The following is a 27,829-nucleotide window of genomic DNA, read 5'->3' as shown; positions in this document are numbered from 1 at the left end:
GGGGGAAAAGGAAAAAGGTGATTAATTTGACATCATTAATGATTATAACTTTGGAGAGCATGAGTTTACAGGTCAGAAAACACAGTGACAAAACATAAAATAGGAAATAGCAGAAATTCAGTTTAAAAAGGTGAAGTCAAAAGAAAGACATAGGAAAAATTAAGATAGAAGTACACCACTTGTATGTATTTGGAATAACATAGCACTCAGAAAACATACACAGTAATTCATCAGAACATGTAGTATTACATAGATGCGTAACAGTTTGAATAACCACATGGCAAGAACAGCTTTGGCTGCATTATGGTCCTGCTTAAATAATTTTCATAAATGATATAGCTTAATCACTTAACTCATGGTTGCTATCTCTAATATGTCTGTTTTATTTTCCCCCTTAGCTAACAATGCCAACATTTCCTGTTGTTGTGAAGATTGGACATGCTCATTCAGGCATGGGAAAGGTGCAGATGCTACTTATTGCATGTTAGGAGGCTGGCTGTTTGTCTAAATTAATATGCATGTTCTTTCATTTCCTGGATATTTTAACTTATTACTGTCCAAATTCTGTCTCAGATCCCTACCCTTGCAAATCTCTGCTTGTATATTATTCAAGAAAGCATCTGTCTTTAGGAAAATATTTAAACGCGTAATATATTTTCACATTGATGCATTTTCAGTTTAGGCATTGTCCTATATAAGACGTTCTTTGAAACATGTTGAGATGTTTTCTTGAAGCAGAACCTTATTTATTAATTTAGTTCACTGCAGTGAAACTATTTAAGGGTCAAAGTCTGTTTGCACAATCCAGCTTTTTGGATCTGGGAATATAGGAAGCTTTTGCCTTGATTCTTTATTACTTTCAGCTTGATACTGAACTTTTATTCATTTCCTATCTTAATGTATTCTCTGTGATTGTTTCATACCACTGTGTAACTGCTGCTTTCTTTCTCCAAAGTAATTGCGTTTCAGTGGTGAGTACAGTTGTTTTGATATCACTTATCTCACAATGATGGTTCAAGGGGATATGATTTAAATCCCGCTTTCATTGGTATCAGTGAAAACTTCTAGTCATTACAGATTAACCACTTCCTCTCACTGAAAACACTTCAGTGCTTTAAGTGTTTGAGATTTTAAAACAAATCATCAGAGAATAGTTACATTTATCATCCTGAATCTGCAAATGCTCCATGAACATAATATTTGCCACTAGCAATAGAAATAGAAAACTGATTTAATTGTATTTTCTTCAGTAATTACACAAGTTGTACTGTAATGTTCTTATGTTATGACTGTTTTGCTGCATTTCCTACTTAGTAAGTCAGTGGAAATCCAGCAGTGAATTTAATTGAGAACAGGATTAACCACTAATTACTTAAACTGCAGGTTTTGTGGATTGCATTTGTGAAGTATTAGAATGTTTATACTGTACTTTCATTATTCACCCCTCATTTATAGAAAAGGGAAATAATGCACAGAAATGTTCAGCATATCAAAGGTCTAGAAAAAAATCTAGGTTTTTTTAGCTATAAAATATTTCAAACCCTTAAACGTTAAATGCCTGTCTTTTGCAGTGAAATGCTTACTGTCAGAGTCCGGATAAAGGTTCTCCTCGTACCCCAGTCCTCCCTAAAGGCGTTGCTAGGAGTAGCATTTCCATTGGTTGTAATTAGACTCACATATGCTATTAAGTTTTCAGAAACTAAGTTGAAACCAGGCATTGTGTCTGGTTTTGTGGCTCTCAAATGGCAAATTATTCTGTATTGTTCTCCATCTGAGAGCTGAGAACAAATACTTGGGCCTTATGACTTCTTTTAGCTTCACCAGACTCCATTTAATATGAAAGTCCCATCTCACAGATGTGGCACCCTGGCCTACAGGTTCCCTTTTAAGTACCAGGTGACAGTGGAAGCAAACAAGACCATGTGCTTGCAAGGAATTGCAGTCTCCTAATATTAGATAATGTGAGAAATACTAATCCCTGCCTCCTTTCCTCACCATTCTGAAATGCACTTTGAGTCAGTGTGTTGGAGTTCCAGTTTCCCTCTCCCATTTTTTACTAGCCCTAAGACTTTGCTTCTGAGTCACTTTTTCTCCCCACTTCAGCCAGCTTCAAGTCAACCTTAAAGATGTGCCCTCCCTGTCCAAAAGTAAGGCCACTGATCTCCATCTGTTCTCTAAAGTCTGCTTCTCCTTCTGCCCCTAAATCAATATTCCCCACTTTACCAGCTCTCTCTTATTTCAAGATGTTAAAGTTGGTGGGTTTAGTACTATTCACCATCTTATCACAGTGTTCCACAACTAGGAAATCCTACTCCTAGAAAGCCTGACTCCTTGCAGACAAGTGGGAGAAATGAGACAAACTGCCTTGAGCCAACCCTCTGTGCTCTATGTGAATGCCCACACATCGGGATATCATGACCCTTCATCTCCTCCCTCCAGGAGATACATGATATGATAGTAGTTGGTGGGCTCCATATACATTCAGTTACATGAGCAATTTATAGAATCAACAAGAATTCTGTGTAAATTAGTGTTGCATATTACCACACCTTGAAAAATTCTAAAGCCTGCAGATCTAAAATCAACAATCACCACTTAAAAAAAAAAATTGAAAAGCAAAATAAAATTCCACTATCTGCAAATTGCTTTCTACAGATGAACAGGTAATGTTTTGCCTAGAAAAATAGATGCTTTAATGCAGGAATGTTATAGAATCTAGAAATCACATAAAGTACCCAATACTTTTTTTTTTTAATAAACTGATGCTGTCAAAACGCATACTTCTCATGAATGCCGTTTGGAACTGAATTCTACTTTTTATTCCTAATTACGCATTTTTTTTTTCTTTCATATATGCTGTTTACTTGTGGTATGATGACTACAGATCAAGGTAGACAACCACTACGATTTTCAGGACATAGCCAGCGTGGTAGCACTTACTCAGACCTACGCCACTACTGAACCCTTCATAGACTCCAAATATGACATCAGGATCCAAAAGATAGGCAGTAACTACAAAGCATACATGTGAGCCAAAAACTTATATTCTTTCATCCTTTTGTTTCAAAATCGATAAGCACCAATAAGATTAAGACTGTTGGATGAGTCTCTGAGCTGATGTGGTGACTCCATGCCTCCATTGTCGTACTCCTAGAAAGACAGTATTTTAGACTTTCTAGATTTATCAAGCCTTTTTTTTAACTTGATTGTGACTGGGAGGAGGAGAATAAGACAACAGGTGAGCCTGCCAGAGTGGTTTTCCTGCTAGTCTTTGTTTATTTTTTCATTTAAAGAAAGGAGCAGTTGGAAGGGGATTTGTTTTTATAGAGGACTTGTTAAATCAGATTCCTTTGTATCTTTTCACCAACCTAGGGTCAAATTTTCTTCTCCCTGTAAGGATAGTTAGATGACATTCATTCATGCAAATCTCAATCATAACACTTTATTGGAACAAAGTACTCTCCTTTTAACATAACACATGTAAGAAAAATCCTCATCTTGCAGTGGCCTTCACATATATGGATGAAAATCTCTTCTAATTTTAGAAACCAGGTGTTTGTTTGACGGTCATGACTATATGAGATGCTAAAAGGGTATTTCAGTTTCGTAGACAACATGAAGCTAGAGTAGCAAGACAGGTTGTCATCTAGTAGTTGACCTATGGTAACTGTGTTTATGCATATTTTTACTCTGTCTCAATTATCAAGCAATGTAATCTGAAATACATTCATTTCATTTGCGTTTTTAAGACAAGTTAGATCATCTCATGTCTTTATTCCCTCATGTTTACAATTCTGAGGCAGGAAAATAGAACAAAACATGGATAAAAATACACATTTGCATTTACATAGACACACCCACATACACATGCAAAGATATTTCTCTAGCAACTCCTGTAACATTGGAGGAATCAGAGATTCCTTGTATGTTGACATTTGTAGAGGTACACTCAAGTTCTTTATCAGTAAAAACAACTGAACTCCAAGCAAACCATAAACACTAAGAGAAGCGAAAGTTGGAGTTAAAGAAAATGCATCATATTAAAGACAAGGTTAGCATTAAGTGTCAAGTAATTTAGGAACAGCCAACAAGCTCTATGAGAAAGTAGAATTTTTTGCCCAGGGTGGGGGTAAGGGGCAAAATCTATCTCCTTCAGTTGATATTGGAAGACCACATACTCTTGACTTCTCCCCTAAGACATTACTGTCACAAGATGAAAACTGTATGAGTAACTGCTGGCCTTTCCTGACATATGACTTGAAGAGGTATTTGAGAAAAACCATCAAAGATTAGGCCTTTCAAGAACAACTCAGTCATCCATCTGCCTCTCACTGTATATCTGAGGGGCCTCAAGAATGCACGACACAGAACTGGATAGAAATACTATTCCCATAGGTGACATCCATCCAGCAGTATGGACACTTGGTCCTTCTGCTTTATTTTGAACCCAGAACTACCTAAGTTTTGCAAAAACAGTGTGTTGGAAATTTGAGTTGTACACAGTGACCAAGGCAAAATACTCAAATAGTTGCAAGGGTTGAGAGGTTTCTGCAATCCTTTGCTGGTGACACTTCCAGTGTTCTTAGTGATGCAGGACAGAAGCTCTGTAAATCAAGCTCCCTACAGAAATCCATAGAATCATAGAATGGTTTGGGTTGGAAGGGACCTTAAAGATCATCTAGTTCCAACCCCGTTGCCATGGGCAGGGACACCTTCCACTAGACCAGGTTGCTCAAAGACCCATCCAACCTGGCCTTGAACACTTCCAGGGATGAGGCAGCCACAATTTCTCAGGGCAACCTGTCCCAGTGCCTCACCGCCCTCACAGTGAAGAACTTCTTCCTTACACCTAATCCGAATCTACCGTCTTTGAGTTTAAAGCCATTACCCCTTGTCCTATCAGGGGTATTGGGCCTATTTCAGGGGTATTGGACCTATTTCAGGTGTGTTGGGCCTACCCCACCTCTCCCTATAGGCAATAAGAATCATAAACAAGTGCTTCAGAGTGATACAGCTTTTAGCCCCTGGCTTCTCCAGGAAAGTTAATTCCAATTCTGCTTGTTTGTCTTACATTGGTGTTCCAGACTGTTGACTTTTCCTGGCTTTAGCCCCATATCTGGAGACATCCATCCTACTTTCTCTAATAGCACCATACTCCTACACCTAAGGTCACCTCTCTCCTATCCATCCAAACCATATCTTCGTCCAGTCCCACCGCTTTCCCAGACCACCTGTCTCGTAGTCCCTACCCCTTATGCCTAACTTTTTTTATTGCCCCAGGTTCTCCCTTGCCCCTTTTATTCCACTCAGTGCCATCCAACAGCCTCGTTCTCCCTCTGCTTCTAATCACCAGTCAGCCTTCTTTTTCTTTCTCAGACCTTTTCATACAACTACTGCTGCCTCTTCAAGGCTAGGAGAGTAATTTTGTCTCCTGTTGGTGCTTTGACAGGCATATTTCTTGTGCTGTGCTACCCATTTCTCCCCTCTTCTGTTGTTTATAATAAACAGATTTGATTTGTCTCTGCCTTACAGCCCCTAAGTGGCAGAGTCTTAGGAATAAGGCCCAACTCTTAATGGTTATGACATGCTGCCAGATACCAACAGTCAGATGTTGCATTAGTAACTTGATGGTTCATTCCCTGTGGTAGAAATTGGACCACAACATGTCATAGGAGAGCGCCCTACATTTTTTTTCTTTGACTTGAAATTTAAATGCTGTTCAGTGCCTAGAATAATTTTGGAGGAGTCAGCCATGGTAAATTTATAATTTTCAAAAACAAACGTTTCTTCTTCACAGAAGAAACAGTTGGCCTAAGGGACAGCAAAAATAAGTTAAAATGACAGACTGTTCCTCCTACCTTTTATTTATTTTTAAGTTTCTACTCAGAAACTATGGGTTCATCCAAATGCTAAAAGCCTAGCAATCATTTTTTCACCAGATTCTTTCATACAGTTAAATCATACAAAAAAAAAAAAATGAAATACCGATCTATTGTTAAAAAGCATCATGAAAAGGAGAAGATTTACCAAATGTCTGAAAAATTCTTCATCTGCATACATATACATTATGTCAGTAGAATATTATTTTACAGCTGGTTCTCATTTTGTTCTGTGACACAGGAACAGAGTACTTAAAGAGTCACCACAAAAAATACCAGCTGAACATTTGTTTTTGTAGTTTAAAGAGAGTTATTAAGAGCTTCAGTTTTATAATTCTGTGGGAAATTGTGGTATAAGTGGATCCATGACTCACAAAACACTGGTGCTTATCATCTGTCAGTAGAGATTATAGCCAAAATGCAACATTGGATCCCTCTAAATACCACAGCTCCTCAAAATGCTTTGTGACACATACTTAACTACACTTGGTACCATTACAGAATTCATCTGACTTCAAGGAAATAGAGTTAAAAGGGTCACACACAGTGAAGAAAAACAGAAATACAAAAACACTACGTCTAAATCTCCTCTCCAAAAGCAATACTCTGAATGCATAACTTAATGTACTTTGATAAAAAGGTCAATAAAACAAAAGTAGAGCACATCAGCCAAAGACAGACAGTGCTATAGAATCAAACCACTAAGCAAGCTACCTATACAAGAATTGTAGGTAGACCTTTCTACATATTTTTCTGATGACAAGTCCCTGTCCCAACAATTTGGATTGCATATTTTAAATGGTACTAAACAAAGCAGAAAAGTGTTGGAAAAGGGGAAGGTCAAGTTATTAGGAATTGTTTGTACTATCATAATTCCTTTTCCCCCAATTTTAAAACAGTTCTTTCTTTGCAAAGACCAAATCAAGTGAAAACATGTTAAGCCTAAGTGTAAAGCACTCAAAAGTGTTAGGAGTTGTTTTCGATATTATTCAGTATTTAGTGAAAGAGGAGGAAATAATGATGTGAAAGACCCTTTGCAGTTATCAGAACAGAATTGAAGAGGGGTGGGAAACCTACATATGTCAGTAGAGGAAATGATGTATGAATCACAGAAATCATATCTAAGGTTTAAACTGCCAGATGGTCTGGTTGGGTACTTTAGTATCACTTAACCACGGTCTAATGGAACTCCTGTTGTTTTGGAGTCCTGTGTCACAGACCTACCATCGATGGCTGCAGCCCACAAGCTATTGAGATTACACCAGTTAGGTCTGTGTCCATAGCATATCACTTTAAAAAATGAAGCACAAATCACAGAATAGCCTTATTACTGAGCAAAGTTACCCTACACACAGCACTCAACATACACGTTCCTCTTTCACTAGTTTCTCCCACATCAACAAAGAACATGGCATCTTAGAAGAATATTATGCTTTAAAATTCAGCTAAATTTATGAGACTTCCATAGAAAAATCAACATTCCCCCACAATTGCTACTGACCCTTGTAATTAGGGTAATAGAAAAATGGAGAGAAAACTATAGCTGCTGCCTAATATACTTTTAATACATTACAGATGTTCCTATTATTTTACTAACTGGAAACACTTCATAATTTGTATCCTTAGCCTATTCCCAGTACAGCATTTAGGTTTCAGAAAACAGTAATCTTCTCAGCCCTGGTAGGAGTCCTCAGGTCTGCGGAGAAAAAAACATTATATGAATTTTTTTTTCTTAGAGATTAAATAAGAGTTGGTATACTCAAGCCCTGACATAAACCATTTAGATTATATTAGTAAACTAGCAAAAAGTGAAAACTGGAGGAGAAACCAAAATCCAGCTCTAAAAGAGATCTGAGATCACTTCAGAGATGTTAAAAACATAGATATCTTGTTTTTCAAGTATTGGGACCTAACCTTGCAGTGGTACAGATTTAAAATGAAAAGCTGAAGCTTCAGTTTCTTGACATTTGCAGTAACGGTATGTTACAGGCTATTCAATCCATCTATAAATGATAACGGCTTATTGATAACAATTTAAATTAATCATAGTAGTTTTTTTTAAAAAAAGTCTTAAATGAATAAATGGGGAACAGAAATTTCACAGCACTGTCATACTTTATAACATGCCTACAGTGAAGTGAGTATTACTGACAATTGCAATGCCTGTTGGAATTCTTTGTGGTTTTAGATGTTCTTTTATAAGCTGCCAGATTTGAAAAAGGTGTAAATACAGCTATAGTATTCATGTGAAAATCAGAGTAATTTAAGAGACTGAAAATATAAAACCACTGGCTGTCTTTGTAATATTTTCCCCCTTTCAGGAGAACTTCCATATCCGGAAACTGGAAGACAAACACAGGCTCTGCAATGTTGGAACAAATTGCTATGTCAGATAAGTAAGTCGAGTCTCATGTAAAAGGTAATTAAAAAAAAACTAATGGAATTTTATTTTAAATGAATTTTTTTTAAATCACATTGTTGATATGCAATTCACAGTAAATGCATGCCTCTCATTAATTTTGGAAAAAAATCTTTTAATTAGATGAAAGAACATGAGCCAAGAATTCCACATGACATGTCTCAGAGTTAACTACCCAAACTAAGTGGTAGCCTTAAGAGCTTATGTGCACCCTTGGGTTCCTACATCCATATCTGCGCTTAGAAAACTACTGGAATTCCCTTCAGAAAATTATGTTCTTTCAGATTCAACCTGTCAATCATTTCCGTCTGGGTTTTTTGCCCTCTTTAACAGTCTTACCCCATGCCACAGTGTTTTAAACTTTTCTCCTTCTACATCATCTATTACAATCAAGAAATCTGGTCTTAACTTTACCTTTTTAAATCATATTTTTCTTTTCCACTTTTAATCCTGCTAAACTGCTTATTTTTCATTTTTGAAATTTCCACTATACTGCACTGTGAGGCTTTTTACCTAGATACTGGGATATACTGAAGCTTATTTCCCTCGTGTCATCATTCCAGCTCTGTACTTTGTTATACTGTGCTTTTCTTTCTCATTCTTATGCTGGATACTTTTTGCAATCCAGTCAAAAACATTCTCCCCGCAGTACCATTTTGAAGCTCAGGCCTTCTATTGGCAGAACCCTTCTCTCAATACCACTCAGTTGCTCCAGGTTCCTCCACAACATATAGACCTCTTTTTCCTGCAAAATAAATCTGTGAGGCTTTTTGATGGCTATGAATTTTCTTGTGTTCAGCTTCTCCAAAGGTTGCTAGCAGTGGAAGCTGTACAATAAAAGTGTAATTTAAAAGGTGTTTTAAAGTTCAACAGTAGTCTTTTTCTGGTGGGTTTTGGTTTTGGTTTTGTTTTTTTTTTTAAAAAAGGTCTGGAACCTACAACTTGGTCCCTCTTATGAGCTGAGGGAGACACAGGAACGGAACCATTGCCTGCCCTGAGAAAGGTGAAAACAAGTAAGACGGGAATTACAACTCCCTGCTGTCCAACCCCTGTCTAGACTGTGTCCTCACTGATCTCCCCTCTGGGGATGGAGTGGAGCCACATTATTTTCTCTTTCTCATTCCCCTCCCACCTCCCTTTAGAAAGTGAGGTTATGCCTTCACTGAAAGGGAAAAGAAAGAGTGTGCTTTAGTGTGTATAATTACAGTCCATGAGCTATTCCTCTGTAAAAACACAGGCGCTTTAGTTTTGCCGTAAGGAAAACTAAACAATTATCACGTATGGGTAATGAGCGTGAAATGCTAACCTTGCCTAACTACCTCACTGTAAATGCTCTGCGGGCTTTGCTTCTGCTTCCATTTTTGAATGTAAAATAATTACAGCATAATAGGTATTTTCCCATTAAAAAAACACTAGCCAACAAAACAAAACTTCTATGCTGATGAAGACAAAAGCACAGAAAAGATGGATGTTTTATCATAACAGAAGGGGGTATGTATCACATAGCCCTACTTTTTGTTTGATTACCCACTGAAGTGCACAAAGCAAAGCAAGGAAGAGAAGGGAAAATTGAAGTTTTCTGAAGAGTTGAAGTAGTTCAATGGCATACCAAAAGCAATCAAATCTGATGCATGTGCATTTCATTTGTAATACATCTCATGAATTAGGAAGAAGTGTTTTGAAAGCACTGCCTGAGTTGACATTGTTGACTAAATACAAATCTTAGCCTAGAAATTTAGAGAAGAAAGAAGAATGTGGCACAGTAAGGGACAATGATGAGGCAGAGAAAAAGCACATGTCAATGTTACACATTCTTATTGACCCCCCCTATTTCAGAGAGACACTGCTCCCCAGATAGGACCAGAAGAATAGAGACCTGTGCTAATTGTGCACACCTCATCTGGCATACCAGATATTTCATGTCAGACACCTGAGGAACAATACTTTATTATCTGTCACTTCTAGGGCTGCTGCACACTATATTGGCTCTGGGAAAATAAGAATGGTGACCTCTTGTCAAACCCACTGTGCAAGCCTTGGGTTTAAAACACTACAGGCTACTCCATCCAAGACCTCTCTTTCCAAATGTAACTGTATTTTTCCAGCTCTGTGTTTGTTGGCAGAAGATAGACTATTAAAAATACTTTCATAGATCTGATTGATGTTTCAGTATTTTAAAGAAAATGTCTTCATTTTTTTTTCATACAAAGTCCAGATATTTACTGTTAAAGACAAGTTATGCTGTCCTCATGATTCTCTAAGATACATGTTGTTATTTTACAGCAAAACAAAAAAAAAAGTTATAAGCAAGTGCATGCAAGCAGTCCAGTCAGTCAGTGCATCTACACGTGTTGAAATTGTCAGGCATCCAGAAACACCTCTTGTTTTGGACAAAAAACAGGTTTCTCACAGGAAAAAAAATTATTTTAATTGCTAAAATATTACCATCAGATTTTTTCCAAACAGTTGTATCTATTTCTTTGTATTCTGCTTAAAAGAAAAACTTTTCCACTGGATCAGACTTGCTATAAGAAAATATAAAGAATGTGACCTAATAAGTTTACTTGGAAAGGATGCTATTACGGAAGATATTTATATATGAATAAGACTCTCAGCCCAGCAACACGTTTCCTTTGATCCTACAGTGAAGTCAAATGCTATGTTTATTACATCAATTTTTTTGCAATGGAAAATACTGTGGTGTGGGAAATCTATCGTCATGGCTCAAAGGCTGCATCAGGAGAGCAGGAAAGGGTCTGTAAAAGGAAATAGGTCTCATTTATACTCAAATGCTAGACAATGAAAGAGAAAAAAAAGTTTATGATGAATAGCTGCTTTAAAACTGGGGTTTTTTTAAGCAAAATATGTCCTTCAATTGGTGGACCTGTGATATCTGCCTATATAACCTTTCAAGATCATATCATCACTTACTGGCGCCAATGCACAGCTATGCTATTAATGAAAGTTCTCAATGCTATTTTGTGCCCTGTGAGTCAGTCCTTGCCATTGAACAAACACACACAGCTTACATCACCTCAGAATGCTCTCAGCAAAGTATTATGGCTCCCTGTTATGTCACTAACAGTTCTGTACTCGATCACAGGAATTGCCTCTCTTTTTCTAGTAAGTCCCACTTCATTCCCTTGTTAGTCAGATAATCCCACTATTCTTAGGATGGATAAAGCCCTTCATGCAAGAAAAATAAATTATATTACTGCATGTAGAGTGGGTAAACTGTCTATTCCTCAGTCCATATTTCTTACCATGATGTTAGAAATGAAATGGAGGGGTTCTTATGTTCAATACAGCATGAAACACTAGCTCTTTTTAGGAGCTATGAAATTCCTCAGAATTCTTTACATTCCTGTTGAATTTTACTGTAGTTGTCTATAGCCCTACATGAAGAGTATTATCTTTGTCTGCATGCTACATAGCTTTTACGTAGTGTCATACGTCCGTTTCTCTTGCATCATCTTAAGGGTTGTTTTTGTCTTGATTTTTCTTTTGCCTTATTCAGTAATGTACATATAAAGCTATCATTGCTACTTTGGAATACAGTTGGGTCCATAATTTAAGACAGAGACACTCATTCTAGTTTTCCTGATAAAAGAATAAAACCCATCCATAAGTAAGTACACTACCAACCATAATAGGCAAGAGGGTTGTCACCCTTGAATCTGTGCACAGATGTACAAGTTTGAATTTCACAGGAAAAGAGAAGCCCTGTTCCCTACTTTCTAAAATCCCTTGGCATCACTGAAGCCACAAAAACCAGTCAGATGATAAATCCCCCTTCTGTGGAGTTCTCACATAAAGTACAGCCACAACTAGCAAGCTCTACTACCATAAGGGTACTGGAAAGCAGAATGGGGTACAGCTAGATGCTGTTTGTGTTCCAGCATATCTTGTCTTTAGATTACTCACAGTTTAGAGCAGACACATGTTTGGACCAATATAAACTGGGACAGAATCCAGCATAATACTAGGTCAGGATACAGATCCACAGCTTTTTTGGATTCTACTGGGAAAAGTAGAGTAATCAGGCCAGTATCTCTAAGCTACTATTCTGGGAAATACAAATTCAGTAAAACTGACAATGTAGTGAAAAATCTGAATTTAGAGGAAATGTATAAAATACATTATTAGGTTAAGCCTATAGAAAAACAAGAGCCTGATGAGATACTCACAGAAAAAATTATTTTTATGAAACAGGTACAAGCTTTGGGTTGACACCTGTTCTGAAATATTTGGTGGTTTGGACATCTGTGCTGTTAAAGCTGTACATGGAAAGGATGGAAAAGATTATATTTTTGAGGTAAGCAATCCCACTCTTTTCCATATATGCTTTTATATGTTACAAACACCCAAGTAAACAACATTTGTGATACTTAAGCATTGGCTTATTTGTGTTTCAGGAAAGAATGTGTATTTTTGAGCAACGTTTCAATCATAGTACAAAGCCACATGTCCAAGTTAGTGGCAACACTTGCTGGAAAATGTAACCATATATATGGTAATGTCTTTTAGTGTTTGAGGAAATGTACACAAACTACAAAACAAAACCAAATGTGGATGTCACATTTTCCCAGCCCTTATGATTTCTTCCTGAGCAGGCTTACCAGTTTTTCCTGGAAGGTTTATAGATAGCACTATCCCAAAGGAACCCCAGCAAAATTATACCTTTACATGGAAAGGGAAATTAAGAATGAAATGGAAACAACTTTACTTTTTGCTAGCCTAAATGTTACCTTTAAGATCTGATTCCTCAGGAGTCAGAAGTTTCTGCTGTAGATAATTTTGGAAAGTTTAAGTTTTTCATTTACCTTAAGTTTATTATGGATAAATATAACTTTGTCTAGCCATAAAACAAGAGATCATCACTTGCCTATCACACAGTTCAAGATTTCTTCAGCACCTCCCACGTTCTTAGAATTTTATTCAGGAGATAGGCAAGGATCTTAAGAACTTCCCCACTCAAAAGAGGTTGATATTTGCTAAAGCAAAAGTAAGAGTACTGTTTCTAAACCAGGAGAGTAATCTGGAGATTATGGATTGACCTTTTCTAGTTATTTGTATTCATTTATAACAGAAACGCTTTGCAGAAGTAAAAATATTTGTTTTGTTGCAGTGTTAAACAGCTCTATGTATTTTCTTCTCTTCACTTTTCACAAATTTATCACTAGTGCAATTGCTAATAATTCCCAAATCAAGCAATAGCACTTTAAAGGACTGAGCAGCTTGCAGTATTAAACTTTCAGTAAGACAAACAGAATTAATCACTACCTCCTGTAGTGGAAGATTTCAAGAAATCCTGTTTCCTTAGTCTGCCTGGCCAAATCAGAACTTACTGTGTCTTATTGTATCAAAACCCACCGTAGCATGCAATTTATGATTCAATACTAAACCTCCTCTGTTGCCCCTGCATATAGTGCAGTCTTTCCCCTCCACTGCACCCCGAAGTTGTTAAATCCGTAATGCTTGACCCAATGAAATCTGGCTGAGATTTGAGAGTGAAAAAAGTGTTTTCTTTCTGAAAACAGATCACACTGACTTCTGGTGATACAATATAAAGGAAATTCCTGAACGTAAGACTTGTCATATGTGCTATTTCACATCTTGGCTGTAGCCATGGGTGTATCGCGGACATTTCTGCTTACTGGGGACGTATTGATTTCTGCTCACAAGCAAGCTCCTCTCCAGCAATTGGGCTTTGGCAGCCTCCCATATGCCATATAAAGCTTTGTAGGATACTTGCCAGTTCCCATAGCCCCTAAACGTCTCAGAGGATGGGTCTCAGCATTTTCCACACACACACCCATTTATCTAAATTCATTACATTTGAGATAGTTTATCCTGATTTGGCTGACTTTAATCTGATAAATTTTGACCCCACAGTTTGAACTATAACATAAAGAAAAGTAGATTATTTTAAGACATAAGATCTTAGTTATCTTACCTCATAAGATAGTAGTTAAAAACTGAAAGATTGCATGCAAAAAGACACAAAACTGAGAGTAGGATTGCACTTAACAAGTATATTCTTGTAAGAACTGGATGTTTCAGACATAAAACAATGCTGTTTCTTAAACACTGTAGCTAAAGCTAGTCTGAGAAATGATTGGCATCAAGCCACACTATTTAGCCTGTCCTATCGATCTTTTATTCCCTACTTTCTTTTAATCCTGCTCTTTCTGTACAAATATAGTTGGACCTTTTCTGCTTCCAATGGAAGTGAAGGCTTCTCCTTTATTTTAACAGCTGACACTTCTGTTGCATTCCTCAGTTAGCAAAATCCTGTTGCACTAAAAGCACTTCACCTTCATTCACTGAACTCAACTGTTTCCACATTTTTTGATACTGCAGAATTTTTCAATTTTTTTAGCAAAGCCAGCAAGCATCATCAGCTTCTGCTGAAGTCAAGTCTGCATCAGGCCTGGGAGGTCTGGTGGGTAGGAGGAGAAGGGGGAGCAGGTTTTTAAAAATGAAATAGCCAGTGCAAATTATATGTTGGACCAACAGAGTACCACACTTCCTACTTCAGAACAAATCCCCTAATTTTCCATGCCAGATACAGTCATACTTTTAAGCAAACAGAATTCTGAGAACTGCGGGATACATCAGGAAATGGGTTTATAGAGCATTTTAAGTAGCGTACATAATAGATGTTGCAGTTAAAAGAAAGAGAGGCTAGAAGTGTGATAATTCTTGCTGTTCTACAGAATCAGCTGAATTGTTTGGAAGATGGTAATGCTCATCAGCAGGAATGTTTAGAATCTGCATAAGACTTTGAAATGTAGAATTGTTTGCAAAGTTCACATCCAACAGAACATCTGTAAAACTTACGATCATTTGCTACTAAAAAGCCAGCTTACATCAACAGTTATTACACTATAATTTTAACAGTTATTGCAGTATAATTCTATGATACAGTGAAGAATAGAAGACTGTCTGCACGAGTATAGGAGAAATTTTCGCCTTTTGTGTACTTTCAACATGGGAAAATAAATGTGTTATTAAAGCTAGCACGTACACGCTGCAATCAAGAACCAGTAGCTGAGCAGGACAACCAGTCCGTAAATACTGGGTTTACACTCCGATTGCAGTCCCGTACTGAAACCTATGCTCTCATGTTTTCATGATGACTGGTACACCTACTACAAAACTAAATGTTTCTGTATTACTGACACTTTGATTCTGCAGATATGATCTGACAAGAAACATACAAACTTCCTAATGTATGAAATAATATATGCAAATATGATCTTCCTGATTCTTCAGTTTGAACATTCAACCAGTGTAACCACCAATAGGAAAGGATACATGTATGTCATCTGGCTTCAGAGTGAATGTGAATTAGGGTCTAATTCTACTAAAGTATCCTTCATATACTCAGCATTCTAGACAGAAATTAACTTCAGAGGGATTTTCTGTAATAAGGCTGGGAGAGCAGCATTTTACAGAAATAATTGCTTAGTGCATAGTACATGTTTTGACAAAAGTGTTCAACAAGAGCTTTAGGACATGCATAATCCAAGACAATACTTTTACAATACCCACAGTGTTTAAGTATTACATGTAACAACTCATCTGTTTAGAAAAATCCATTCTAAACTAATGTTAGAAAGTATAACATATAAATGACTTCTTATATGACTGTTTCTGGAAGGTTACTAATTAATTTCATATTGTCCTTTCCATTCCTTTTTTATCTTATATCAATAATTTTATTATTTTGGTGTTGTAGCCTTTCAACTGCTTTGTAATGGTCCTTTTGTCATTCCTTGGTTTAACATTCTGCTTTCTTTTATTCCCCCGAACCATGCAGCAACAAATTGTACCAGTGGCTGATATTAGAGAATCAGTACAACATTGTGTCTCATGAATCTAATGTTCTAGCTGTACTTCTTAAAAAACACCACTATAAAGTGATTCTTTATCTATGATCTAGTATGGTATGCTTACATTGCAGGTAAGAATGTGTTGGTTCTTAATGTTAGATCGAGTCATCATGCCCCACTTCTTCAAGAAGGGTAAACGTATTTTCTTCTGGTTTAGTTTCTCTAATAGTTTCTCTTCTATATATATTTGATTAAAAGGATGAGATTTTTTAAATAACTTATTTTAAAGCCTCATGGCCATTCAAGTTAGGCAAAGTGTGCTTGCTGTGTAAGTAGAGTAATGCCTGTTTAGGAATCATATGGAAGGATTAGAGAACTAAAATGAAAGAAGAAAAAATTAAGGATGTTTAGTGACACTGAAGTATAGTTCTAGACACTTAATTTCTGCATACATAAACCTTGTTATGAAGTAAAGAAATGTACAGATCTTTATTACTGTTAGCTTCTTGAAGATGTCTCTCTTGTGGGATGTGCATGTTCCTTTGACCAAGTAGGTCTCAATGTAATAAAAACCCAAGAAATTGAAGTGCAAGTACAGCTTCTCACATTTTATAGCTTTGGGTTCTAGTTTTGGGTCCATTTTATAGATTTGGGTCAGTTCCCCAGTGCTGGTTTGTGCATCAGTATCTTCATATTTCTACAGCTACCCTACAGATTTCTAGTCATCTGAACAAGCTGAAGCCAACACTACTATTATTTCTCAAACATTATAAAAAGGATACATTCTTAGTGTACCATTCATCTTTCCACACTGCTATAAATGCTACTCCCAGGGGAATTTTGGAAGATGTCCATTTGTGCCGCCTTCTATGCAGTTAAGGGATACCTTATTCATCTCCAGGAAAAAAAACCAGACCAATTTATCTGAAGACAGGAAGGACAAAATATTGAAGTCGTAATATTATTCAAACACTATACAACCTCTGTTTTTCTGTGAATCTACAAGCTCTCTACAGTTTTCTTAGATGGGTGCTGTAAGAAGTAACTTTGACTTTTAAAAGAACGTGGTTTTCTAAAAGTTGTTTCCTGGAAGAAATTACCTTCTCTAGAAGAACCTTGTGGTTCTTCTTGTCTTTTACTTCTATACTCCAAAGAACTATCTCCAAACTCCTACTAGGGAGCAGTGAACTAATTGAAGAATCACTTAGCTAAATGGAAGGGCTGTCAGGTTGGTCAGGAGGAAGGCCAAGTTATTATTTTGCGTAACAATCTTAGCTATTCATTTAGTGTCTGTTCGTTTCACCTCAATTGGAATACTCAGCTGCCAAGCATCATCATGCCAAAGACAAGCTGTAGAAACAAGGATTTTATTAACACATCATTGCAACATACAGCTTTTTAACTGTCTCACCAATTCTTGCTAATAAGACATAAAATTAAGGTCCATTAAACTTTAACTTCTTAAATAGAAGAAGGACTTTTAATCTTTCCCTTTTAAAATTTTTAATACTAGAAGGAACAGATACTTGAGCATTGTTCATGTTTCTGACTCCACTAAATATTATCTTTCATGATTCATTCTTGGAAAACCAAACCTCCGGGAAACTAAACAAAAGCTCATATCACGGTGATGAATGCAGAAAAAGAGAACAAATGTAACAGAATCCTTTAAAGTGGCCTCACAGGCAGTCTTCCAAATTTTGCTCAAAATTGAATGGGTGGGTGGCTGCTGCAGGTGTCTTATTTCTACTTGCTTATTTTTACCCTAGGCTATATTAAAATTAGCTTCCAAGTGGTTTATAACCTAGAAAGATGCAAACTGTTTGGATTTCATAAAGAATATTTTCAGCCACTGTAAACTAATATAAGAAATTAAGAAACAGATTTTTACTTTTTTTTTTTTAAGTCTTGGTGTAATAGACACTGTTTCTGAAGGTGCTGCAGTCTACTGAACTGCTAGGAAATACACCACCAGCTCCAGAGTATGTATACTGTGTAAGGTGTAGTGATACAGCACCAGCACAGAGGATGCTGTCTTTTACAGACTTCTGTATTCCCATAGTCAGTGTCCTGAATAATATTGGCTAAAGTGTATGAAGGAATCCATCAGAAGGGAGCAAAGGTGGAAGAAACCTGTAGCTCATGCAGTATTTGTGCACAATTTTACTTAAAGTTGTGCTTCTAGGAAATGATAGCTATACTATTCAATTTACAGTTCAGACCGAGCTATGTCACTGACTGTGGCACAAGTTTAATCAGCACAAGCCTCTGATACCGTACTTCCAAGTGCTCTGAAGTTAAGCTTACTTTTTCTTCTATCTTAATCATATACATTTCCAAAATTCAGCACCAAAGACATGAAAATATATTCTGTTAGAAATATTTGGTAATATCCTGTAAGTGATGTATCACAAATCATAGACATATTTAGATTGGCAGGGACCGCTGGAGGTCACCTAGTCCAACTTTCTGCTCAAAGCATGACTAACTTCAAAGTTGCTCAGACCCTCTCCTAAAAGAAAAAAGAGGGAGAAATTTTATTTCTTATCATGTCTGCCAATATTGTCTCCTATAAGTCTCCTATAAATAAACAGATTTTTTAAAACTCCCTAGAAGCATAACTTTATCTCTAAATTAGGTGATTTGGCATATAAATATGTGCAGGAATGGCAAATAATACTGGCCATGATTTTTCTACATACTTAAGTGACTTTCCATCCATTAAAGAATATCCTCTATTCAGGTTACTAAGGGAACTAAATCCAACTGTAACAGTTGATGAAGTCACAAGTCTCTTATAATTTATGATCTGGTACTATAAGAAGTTTTGAACATGTAGGAGTCTAAAATTACTCTTTTGGTGATATAACTAAGTTATAAATAAGACCACATCTGTCTGTGAAGATTTGTATTTCCAAAATAAGGAGCATTCCTACATTTCCTAATAGGATTTAGTATAACTTAATTGTTCCTAATAGGACTTAATATAACATAATAAGAAATGGCTAAGAAGATACAATTCTAGAAAAAAACAACCTTTTTAATTACGATTTTTCCAAGCTTCTGATGCATTAGTGCTGAATTCATTAATATATTCCTTCATACGTGAGCTTCATGTGATAGAAAAAAGTCAATTTATTCAATGAACTCTTCTTGGACTTTTTTTATATTTTGGAAGTAACAGATTAATCCACTGATATTTTCCAGATACTATTCCAGAAATAAAGACTTCAGCTCTTCTTTTAGACAGAAAAGTTAAAGTGTATCTAGTGACATAGTTAATGAAGGAGGTGAATTTGTTTTGCTAGAACACTAGTTTTCATCTGAATGGAGCAATAATTATTGACCTGAAGGAATAACATGAATATTTTGGTTTCCATCCTAAGAATAACTACTCACTAATATTTTTTTCACATAATAGTTATGTTTACTCTATTGTCAAAATACCTGTAACTTTTAAAATTTTAAATTAGCAACAATAGCACTTCTTAGATGTGACCATCTTAATGTTTTCTTTTGTTCATAATGTACCATACTTTATTAATAGGGTGGTGAATACAGGTCAAATTCATTCTGATGGTAAATTTAATTGTTATTTTCTAGATTAAAACAATCTCATATATTCTCTTCAAAGTGCTTGAATTTTTCTCAGATATATTAACTGCATTTTCTATATATTTTTACACCTTTTTTTAATCTACTACATTTGCATGAGTTTGCATCATACAAATTCAGCTTCATCCAGCAATTTTGATTGAACATAGAAATCATTTGTTTGGGTTTTTTTCATTCCAGATTGAAACAAGGCCATATAAATTTGTCTGTGGCCACTGGATCCTTCATCTAGGAAAGCTTGCTTCACTTTCCCAGCTGTTCGTCCTTTTTCTGCAGATGTTGTTACTCACCCACTGCAGGAGGGACTGTAAAAATTTCCTAGCAGTCACCACTGATTTTCTGCTCTACTATCCCCTACCAACTTCTCAGGTGTGGTTACATTTCCAATTACAGATTATTCCTCCATCTGCTATACAGACCTCAGTGAAAGCCCCATGATTACTTCATATCCAGTCACTCCCTTACTTCTCAGAAATCACACTGTCTCTTCTTACATCCCATTCCGCCTCTTCAAACTATTAGGTTTTGTTAATGTCAATTACTTTCTCCATAATTAGAACTCTTAAATTAAAATCTGTATCAGCCTCTGCCTTTACAGTCAAAATTTTTGCCACAACTGGAGTCATCCAGGTCCCACAAAAATAACACATAAGAATAACACATGCATAACATAGCAACGACACAATCCAGCTTCTCTTATTCACAGACCAAAGTAAGTGTTTTTTCTCAGTCCTCACACTCTCAAGCATGGACCTTTAAAATTACCCTGATTTGCAATGAAATTAATTCCTCCTCCCTCTGCACTTACCACTTATCATATCTCCTCCTGTAATTCATAGGTCTCTTTCTATACGAAATCCATGTATCATTATTCTGCCAGACTACTTGTGCAATTCTGACTTGCAAGGCCTCTATCTGTTCCTTCATATTCCTCTTGTATTTCAGCATCCTGACAAACACCTTTTTCTTCCACTGTATCAACAGAGTTCTTCACTTTTACCCTTTTAAGCTCCACAACTCTGTCTTTCCCAGCACCATTTGGGCTGGGTCTTCCTGAAGCTCCAAGCAAGAGACCTTTCTTAATCCTTTGGTGGTAAACATATTATGTAATGGATAACTATGTCTGGGCAATGGCAGTCTGAGTAGTTTCTCCTTCAAACACGATGATCCCTTTGCAATTACTGATATCTTATAATCGCACTGGCTCCTTTATTAATCCCATCCCGTTTCCTTTCATATCCATCGGAGTTAAACAACATTTCTCTTCTCTTTCTTGCCAGTCTCAGTCTTGTAGCCCAAATTTCAAATATTTGCCTTATCCACACTAGCAGCGGAGGGCACAGACTAATTCACTAAAAGGTCGTACACTGAAAGGTCAGTGGTTTGTTTTGTCACAGTATTGTGATGACTTAAACATGCTGCTGTAGTTTCTGTTACTACTGCTAATATATACAGTCAGTCTCTTATAGTTTAATATAAAGATGTGTTAAGTGCATTTCAGAGTATAGTTTCTGGGTGATAAGAGAAATTCATCCCATAGAATTGGTTACTGAAATACATATAAATGAAAAACAGAAACAATATGAATTAAGTGACTGTAATTCATAGTGACCCATGTTTTTGTTGGCATCTGCAAAAGTAACATATTTGATTTTTTAAATTACAGATGTCTTTTTTCTATGAAATCCTCTTAGTGGGAAACTCCAGTATTTTAAATAGCTGAACTAGGTACTAAAAAAAACCCTGGCTGTTATTAAATGATATTTTAAAACTAGTGCAGGCTGTAAATAGACTATTTATAAACAGGATGCTTTGTGTATGTTTAAACTTTGTCAAGTCCTCTAAAGTGGGGGAAATGCCAGCATGACATTCCTGTTAGTCACTCACAAGTTTTAAAAACTTTTAGTGTTACCCAAAATATTTTTAATTCTTAAGATACATTTATATAAAACATTTCTGATGACTGTCATTAATTATTTTACTAGGAAGGAAAATAGACTGCTTTTTCTTAAAGAAAAGAAAAAAGAGAAAGATGACAAAACCCACCTTGTAAAGTATTCACCTTGATCTTAGCTTCTTTGCCAAGGAATAGCAGAAGTGCTCTCTTAGTAATGTTAACATCTATCCTTGAGAGTCACAACAGCAATAACACAGAGAGGGAAGCGAAGCATCTTCTTAGCAGCCCCAAGCAATGCATGGTGTAAATGCTCTGCTCTGGACAGTCCAGCCATTCCCTCTCAGCAATGCAAGTGGTAAGAGCCCCTTCAGCCTCCTGCCACCCATGACTTCTACCCACCCACGACTTCTACCCACCCACATTGCCTCTCAGGTCCAATCGGTTATTAAACTGAACAGTGTCCTGCAACTGAACTGCTTTTAAGCCTTGGTAAGCTTTTACTCGCTCAACTATTTAGTGAGATTTCACTTTGGGACCAGTAGTTTTCTTGATAATCTGATGCCTTACTTTCTCTTTTTAACACTTTGGCTGCTATCTTTGTACTTCAGTAAAGCACCAGAACACATTATAGCTTACCATCATTCAAGAGTTGCCATGACTCAGTACTTGTTCAGTGTTAGGTTCAGCGTATCTTTGGCCAACAATATTTATTCAAGTATGGCAACAACGAACAAAAGGATTTCTAACAATGTCAATATTTGTCCGAGTGACAAATATTGTCAAGGGCAAATGGCTTTGTTTTTCAATGCCATATGTGTTTGAAACTGCCTCAGTATGTCACTAGGGCAGCTATGCTTGAAAATACTGTCTTCAAGAAAGGTAAGATCTTCTCTACTGAAGTGAACATGAAGTTTTGAGCAACGCTCCAAGGCTTCGTTTTTTTAGCCTTAGCCATAGAACTACACTTGTCCCACATGTTCTGGTAGAGAACATGGCAATATCTCCTAAAGAAACTTTATATGTAAACTTGCAGTTATAGAACCATTTAAAAATAGAAATTCAGTCAGAACCCACTCCTCCAGATCTTAATACTGTCTAATTCTTTGGCAGGACGTTATTTTAGGCAATTTGTTTCACAGTCATTCAAAATGATTTTTTTAGTGTAAGCAGATGGTAAACAAAGTGAGGTTTTCTTTGCACACTTGTGAAACCTATAACTGTTGCTTCTGTTGTTGGGTAAGAGAGAGGTTAATATACACCTTATAGTGAGAGGGGCAGTATTTTCAATAATAACTGTCATTAATGTCATTAACTTCAGGGGGGGTAGATTTTTAGACCACGAACATAACTCCCTCTCTGAAAATCAGATGTTTTGCAGTGGACAACCAAACATCCAATGTCCTTCACACTGACATCAAGACATTCTAACATTCAGTCATTATTAACACTTTAAAGTCCTGGCCAAAGTATCTGGCACATATGGTTGCTTCCTCCCTGCAAGTGCTATGCATATTACTCTTCCAAGCAGCAACTCATCATAAAATGAAGTGGATCTTTAAGCATTACAACAATTTTAAGAAATAGCAATAACTCAGCAGAACTTAATATTAAAGTAAATCCACAAAAATTTTGTATTTCAAGAGCCAGACAACCAGCAAGACTACACTTAACCACTCAGAAATATCAACTCATATCAGTTCAATACATTTCTCTCAATTAATTAAAAACATTGGTTATGTTCCACTTAAAAATATGTTTGTTAAAAAATATGGTAAATTTTATAGAAACTTTCTGTGTAATTATTAAGCATTTCTTCAATACTGTTGATGTGGCCCAAAAGTGGAAAAACATTCATTCATTTCTTATGAAACATTTGCTCCGGACTTCAAATATTATTTCATTTTTACTTTGGGGTCATTTTAAAGCCTTTTGGCTGTGAGGAAGCTTAGAGGAGACAACCTAGATCTGAAAATCCCAGAACAAGTGTTGCCAACATTTTGGTTGCCAATGCACAATGCCAGTGTCTCTTGTAAATGAACAAACAGAAGAATAATGTAAATGCTTTTGGGCTTCAAACTAATCTCATTATTAGAACAAAGTAGTCTTTGTCAGCCTCAGTAAGAATTTCTATAGCACTTAGCATATTTTGAAAATCCTCAAGCTTAGGTAATATTATATACAATACAGCTCATTGCCAATTACTGTGCAAGATGAAAGATTACATTCCAGTGTTGTAATGAACATGCATGTTCTTTTAAATCCACATGTCTCTTTAAATACCCAATTCGTGTGTCTAATTCCTAGAAGCACTTGAATATCTTAAAAAAGGAAGGTAAAACTGCCCTCTTTGTTTATGGAGGAGATAATGTGTTCAGTGTAGGTTGATGGATTGAGAAGAGTTTTGTTGTTGCCACTATATCCATTCCACTGCAGGAGGGATCCATACAATGCAGATGCACTAGCTTCATGCTCTTTAGTCTGATCCCTTGTGTCACCCCTACAGACAGTAATAAAATTCTTCCACCTTGTAAATATTTGCAGAATCAGGTCTTATCACAAAATTTCAATATCTTTCCTTCAACTACACAAGCTGGGCAACTAACAAAAATAGCTCAAGGCAACAACCTACAGAAGAATGCCCACCTGAAGAGACAAGTCTAGCCAAAATAGCCCTGCCCCACAATAGCAGAGCTCTCTTTCTAGTCCTTTCCCTAGAAACTGGATAGGAGTGAGGGAAGTTTAAGGTGTTTCTCTGGCCATTAGCACTTACAATTGCTGTCCCGATCCAATGTCGGGGATGTTTTTGATACGATCCCAAGAGCGAGATTAAGACACAAATGAGGTCAAATACCGTATAGTCAAAATAGGTTTTATTATCAAAAGTATCAAAATGGTAGCGATAGGATAGAATGGAAGAAAAGGTAGAAATTAAGCAAGCAGTCGGGATAGGATTGCTAGGATAGTCACCACCACGGATCCAGTGGTGCCCCGTTGGTCCTCAGGCAAGCAGTCGGCGGTGGGGGTTGCAAGGACGGTCACCACCATGGATCCAGCGGCGTCCCGTTGGTCGTCAGTCTTCAATTCCTTGGTGGTGAAGAAAGCCCCTCGCCACAGCTTGTCTCTGTGAGTTTTTTATAGGGCATATTTCAATGATGTCGTGCGCTGCAGGTTTCATCTATCACAGGACCTTCCCGTGATCAACAGCCGAAACCAGTATCTCATCAGCTCGAGCCCCGTTTCCTCCTCTGGATGCCTCAATGGCCTGGTAATCATCCTTATCAGCAGGAGTGTCCTGCTTAAAGAGGCCATCTTAGAAACAAAGGGCTCAAGATAAGCAGTTCACAGTTCCTTGAGATGATGGTCCAGTCCCCCACACCTGACAATCTTTGAGGCAAATAGTTCAGGATAAGAATTCAGTCTCTTACAATTGCCTGTGGCAGCAAGAGTCCTCCAGCACTCTTTTGACTCTGTTGAACCTTTTCAGTCTTGTTCCATTTACCTGGAGTAGAGAAAGAACTTCAGAAGCCAAAGAGATACAGAAGATGCACTTTTGGAAGTACCAAAACACCCCCATGAAACTCACTGATCCTTCTGCAGTTGTACAAAACCCATGAGGATCCCTTACTAATGATTCTTTCCTTCTTCACCCACCATCACCTTCTCTCTTACCAGCACAGCTAATTTTTGTGTCTAATGCATGATTGCCTACAGTAGTGAGAAATCTTGTGTAAGATTTGGCAGCTGGACAGCTTTTCACAGACTGAAAGGTAGATGGACACAATTCAGTTTGTACAAAGACTCTAACTGGATCAGATATAATGGCATCCATACAGTATATTACTGCTAATGTAGTCTGCTTTATCCCTGACAGCCTCTTCTTAATTATTAATACTATTGTTTGTATTGTAGGCCTCAGTCACTTGTGATCCATACCTATGAGAAACACCAGAATGCAGGGCTGCAGGTGACATGCCTTCACCTTTTTCTGAATGGCCTTGATACGTATTGAAAAAGGATTGCAGTTTTTCAAAAGCGAATTAAATCCTTTTATTGTTGAAATAAGAATGTCCAGTGCCATTGTGAATAACAGTTGAGGTTATTATGTTATGCTTTTGTTTCCCCTGAACCAAACACAGACGTGCCAAAAATAGATACACTGTAGAAATAACAAATATTGTGTAGAAATAAAAAATATTGTGTAGAAATAACAAATACTTATAAGCTACTGAAGTGAAATGAATTCAGTATTAGTTTTATTTATCTGAATAGCCGAACACTATTAACCTGCCACATTTAGAATGGAAAGGTGCACATTTTTATTTGCTTCTCTGATATCCTGCTTTCTTTGTAGAAATTCTTACTTCTTTTTGCATCAGCTGCACTGCAGCAACACTACTTTTCAAAAACAATATGAATAATAAGGTCTTACTTCAAATTTTTCATCAATCAATAAGGATCCAGCCTTCCCTAGCAGAAATCGAACAAATAGCTCAGAAGCTGAAGTTTTTTTCACATTTCCACGTTCTAATTATGCTGATGAACATGGTATAAGCCACAAAAAACACATAAGAAAGAAAAAAATTCAGAAATGTAGCTTAGACAGAAGTGCAGACAACTACTTCAGTTTTTCGGCAGACCACTGAATACCCTAAGAAACCTCATTTTCCATATCAGCTGTGTGCTTTCCACAGGCGTCATGTTCCCCAGAGAGTGTATGCCCAAGTACCATACCGAACCTGTATGTTGCTTGAAGATTAGAAAGGGATGACATTGTAAAGTTGCTCTTCTCTTGCTCTGCTGACCCATATCCTGCACTCGGGCTTTTTTGTGATACAACATATCATTTCTACAGATCTGGTTTGACTTTTGTTAAAAACAATTATGTAACTAGAGGACATTCTACACAGATGTGGAATAAGTTTAGTTTGGTGCCATATCAATAGCTGATGTATTGTTTTATTTTACAGGTCATGGACTGTGCAATGCCTCTGATTGGTGAGCATCAGACTGAAGACAGGCAACATATAACTGATCTAGTTGTAAGCAAAATGAACCAAATGTTGTCTAAAACTCCTATACCATCTCCTCAGAGACCCACTGCCACTCAGCAGCCTCAGGTAGGAAACTTCTGCTTGTAGAATAAAGAATCTTATTCTATAATTTTAAGCTCAAAATTTTCCTCAAAGGATTTGGCTGGAAAACTCGGTAGACATACCCTGAACTACAAGAATTCAAGAATTTATCAACATGTTTTAGAGGTTTTTCATATTCAAATGAGATTATCTCCAGATATAATTGAGTAGTCCAGGTGTTGGTGTGGTTCTACCAGTAAACTGATAACTGTGGATTCAGTGAATTACCAGGCTTTGTATTGTTTCCTTTCAGTTACATCTGTATAAAATATCACGGAAATAACAAGAAGCACTGTCACAGACAATCCTTGCCCCCCTGAGGATGTCAGAAAGAATAAAGAGAATACTTCTTGTTCTTGTGCAGAACAAATTACATGACAATCTTTTTTTTATGTGCTGCAATTCACAAAAGTACCTTTCAAATCTAGGAAACTCTTGAAGTATGTTTAGCATACTAGAAAATTTGTGTCAAAGGTTGCAAATGGATGTGTTTCACTCGTTTTATCTTACATGGCCTGATACTTAAAGTGTGGGGATGCAGAATTCTGCCCCTGGCCTTGCTACCTTTCAGACTTTGCAAATCATCTTTGTGTTTCCATTTCCATGCTTACAAAATGTGAAGTTTATTTTAGTGATCCTTTAAATAACTTCTGAGAGTGTGTTATTTTTGTAAAAGTCTCTAAGAACATAAAAGTTTTACCTCTAAATTGGAGAGATATGGATTTGATGGGTGGACTATTAAATGGATAAGGAATTGGCTGGATGGCCGCATCCAAGGTTACAGTCAATGGCTCAATGTTCAAATGGAAACCAGTAACAAGTGGTGTCCCTCAAGGATCTGTACTGAGACCAATACTGTTTAGTATCTTCATTAATGACATACCTAGTGGCATTGAGTGTACCCTCAGCAGGTTTGCAGATGACACCAAGCTGAGTGGTGCAGTCAACACCCTAGAGGGAAGGGATGCCGTCCAGAGGGACCTGGATGGCAGGGTCCTGCACTTGGGTCACAGCAGTCCCCCAATATCAGTACAGACTGGGTGATGAAT

The 27,829-nt window shown here is 36.9% G+C and overlaps 1 protein-coding gene across 1 annotated transcript in view; it reads left to right on the top strand.

The window, feature by feature from the left end:
* Positions 1-27,829, top strand: part of SYN2 (synapsin II) — a 196,055-nt gene that overhangs the window by 144,773 nt on the left and 23,453 nt on the right. The window contains exons 6-10 of the mRNA XM_049826782.1: positions 399-461; positions 2,885-3,027; positions 8,201-8,275; positions 12,511-12,613; positions 26,616-26,765. Of these exons, the coding sequence (XP_049682739.1) occupies positions 399-461; positions 2,885-3,027; positions 8,201-8,275; positions 12,511-12,613; positions 26,616-26,765 (534 nt within the window). The remainder of the gene's footprint in view (positions 1-398; positions 462-2,884; positions 3,028-8,200; positions 8,276-12,510; positions 12,614-26,615; positions 26,766-27,829) is intronic.

The sequence above is a fragment of the Accipiter gentilis genome, chromosome 23 (genome assembly GCF_929443795.1).
Source record: "Accipiter gentilis chromosome 23, bAccGen1.1, whole genome shotgun sequence".
NCBI lineage: Eukaryota > Metazoa > Chordata > Aves > Accipitriformes > Accipitridae > Astur > Astur gentilis.
The sequence above is the reverse complement of the archived record's forward strand: the minus strand, read 5'-3'. Positions and strand labels throughout refer to the sequence as shown.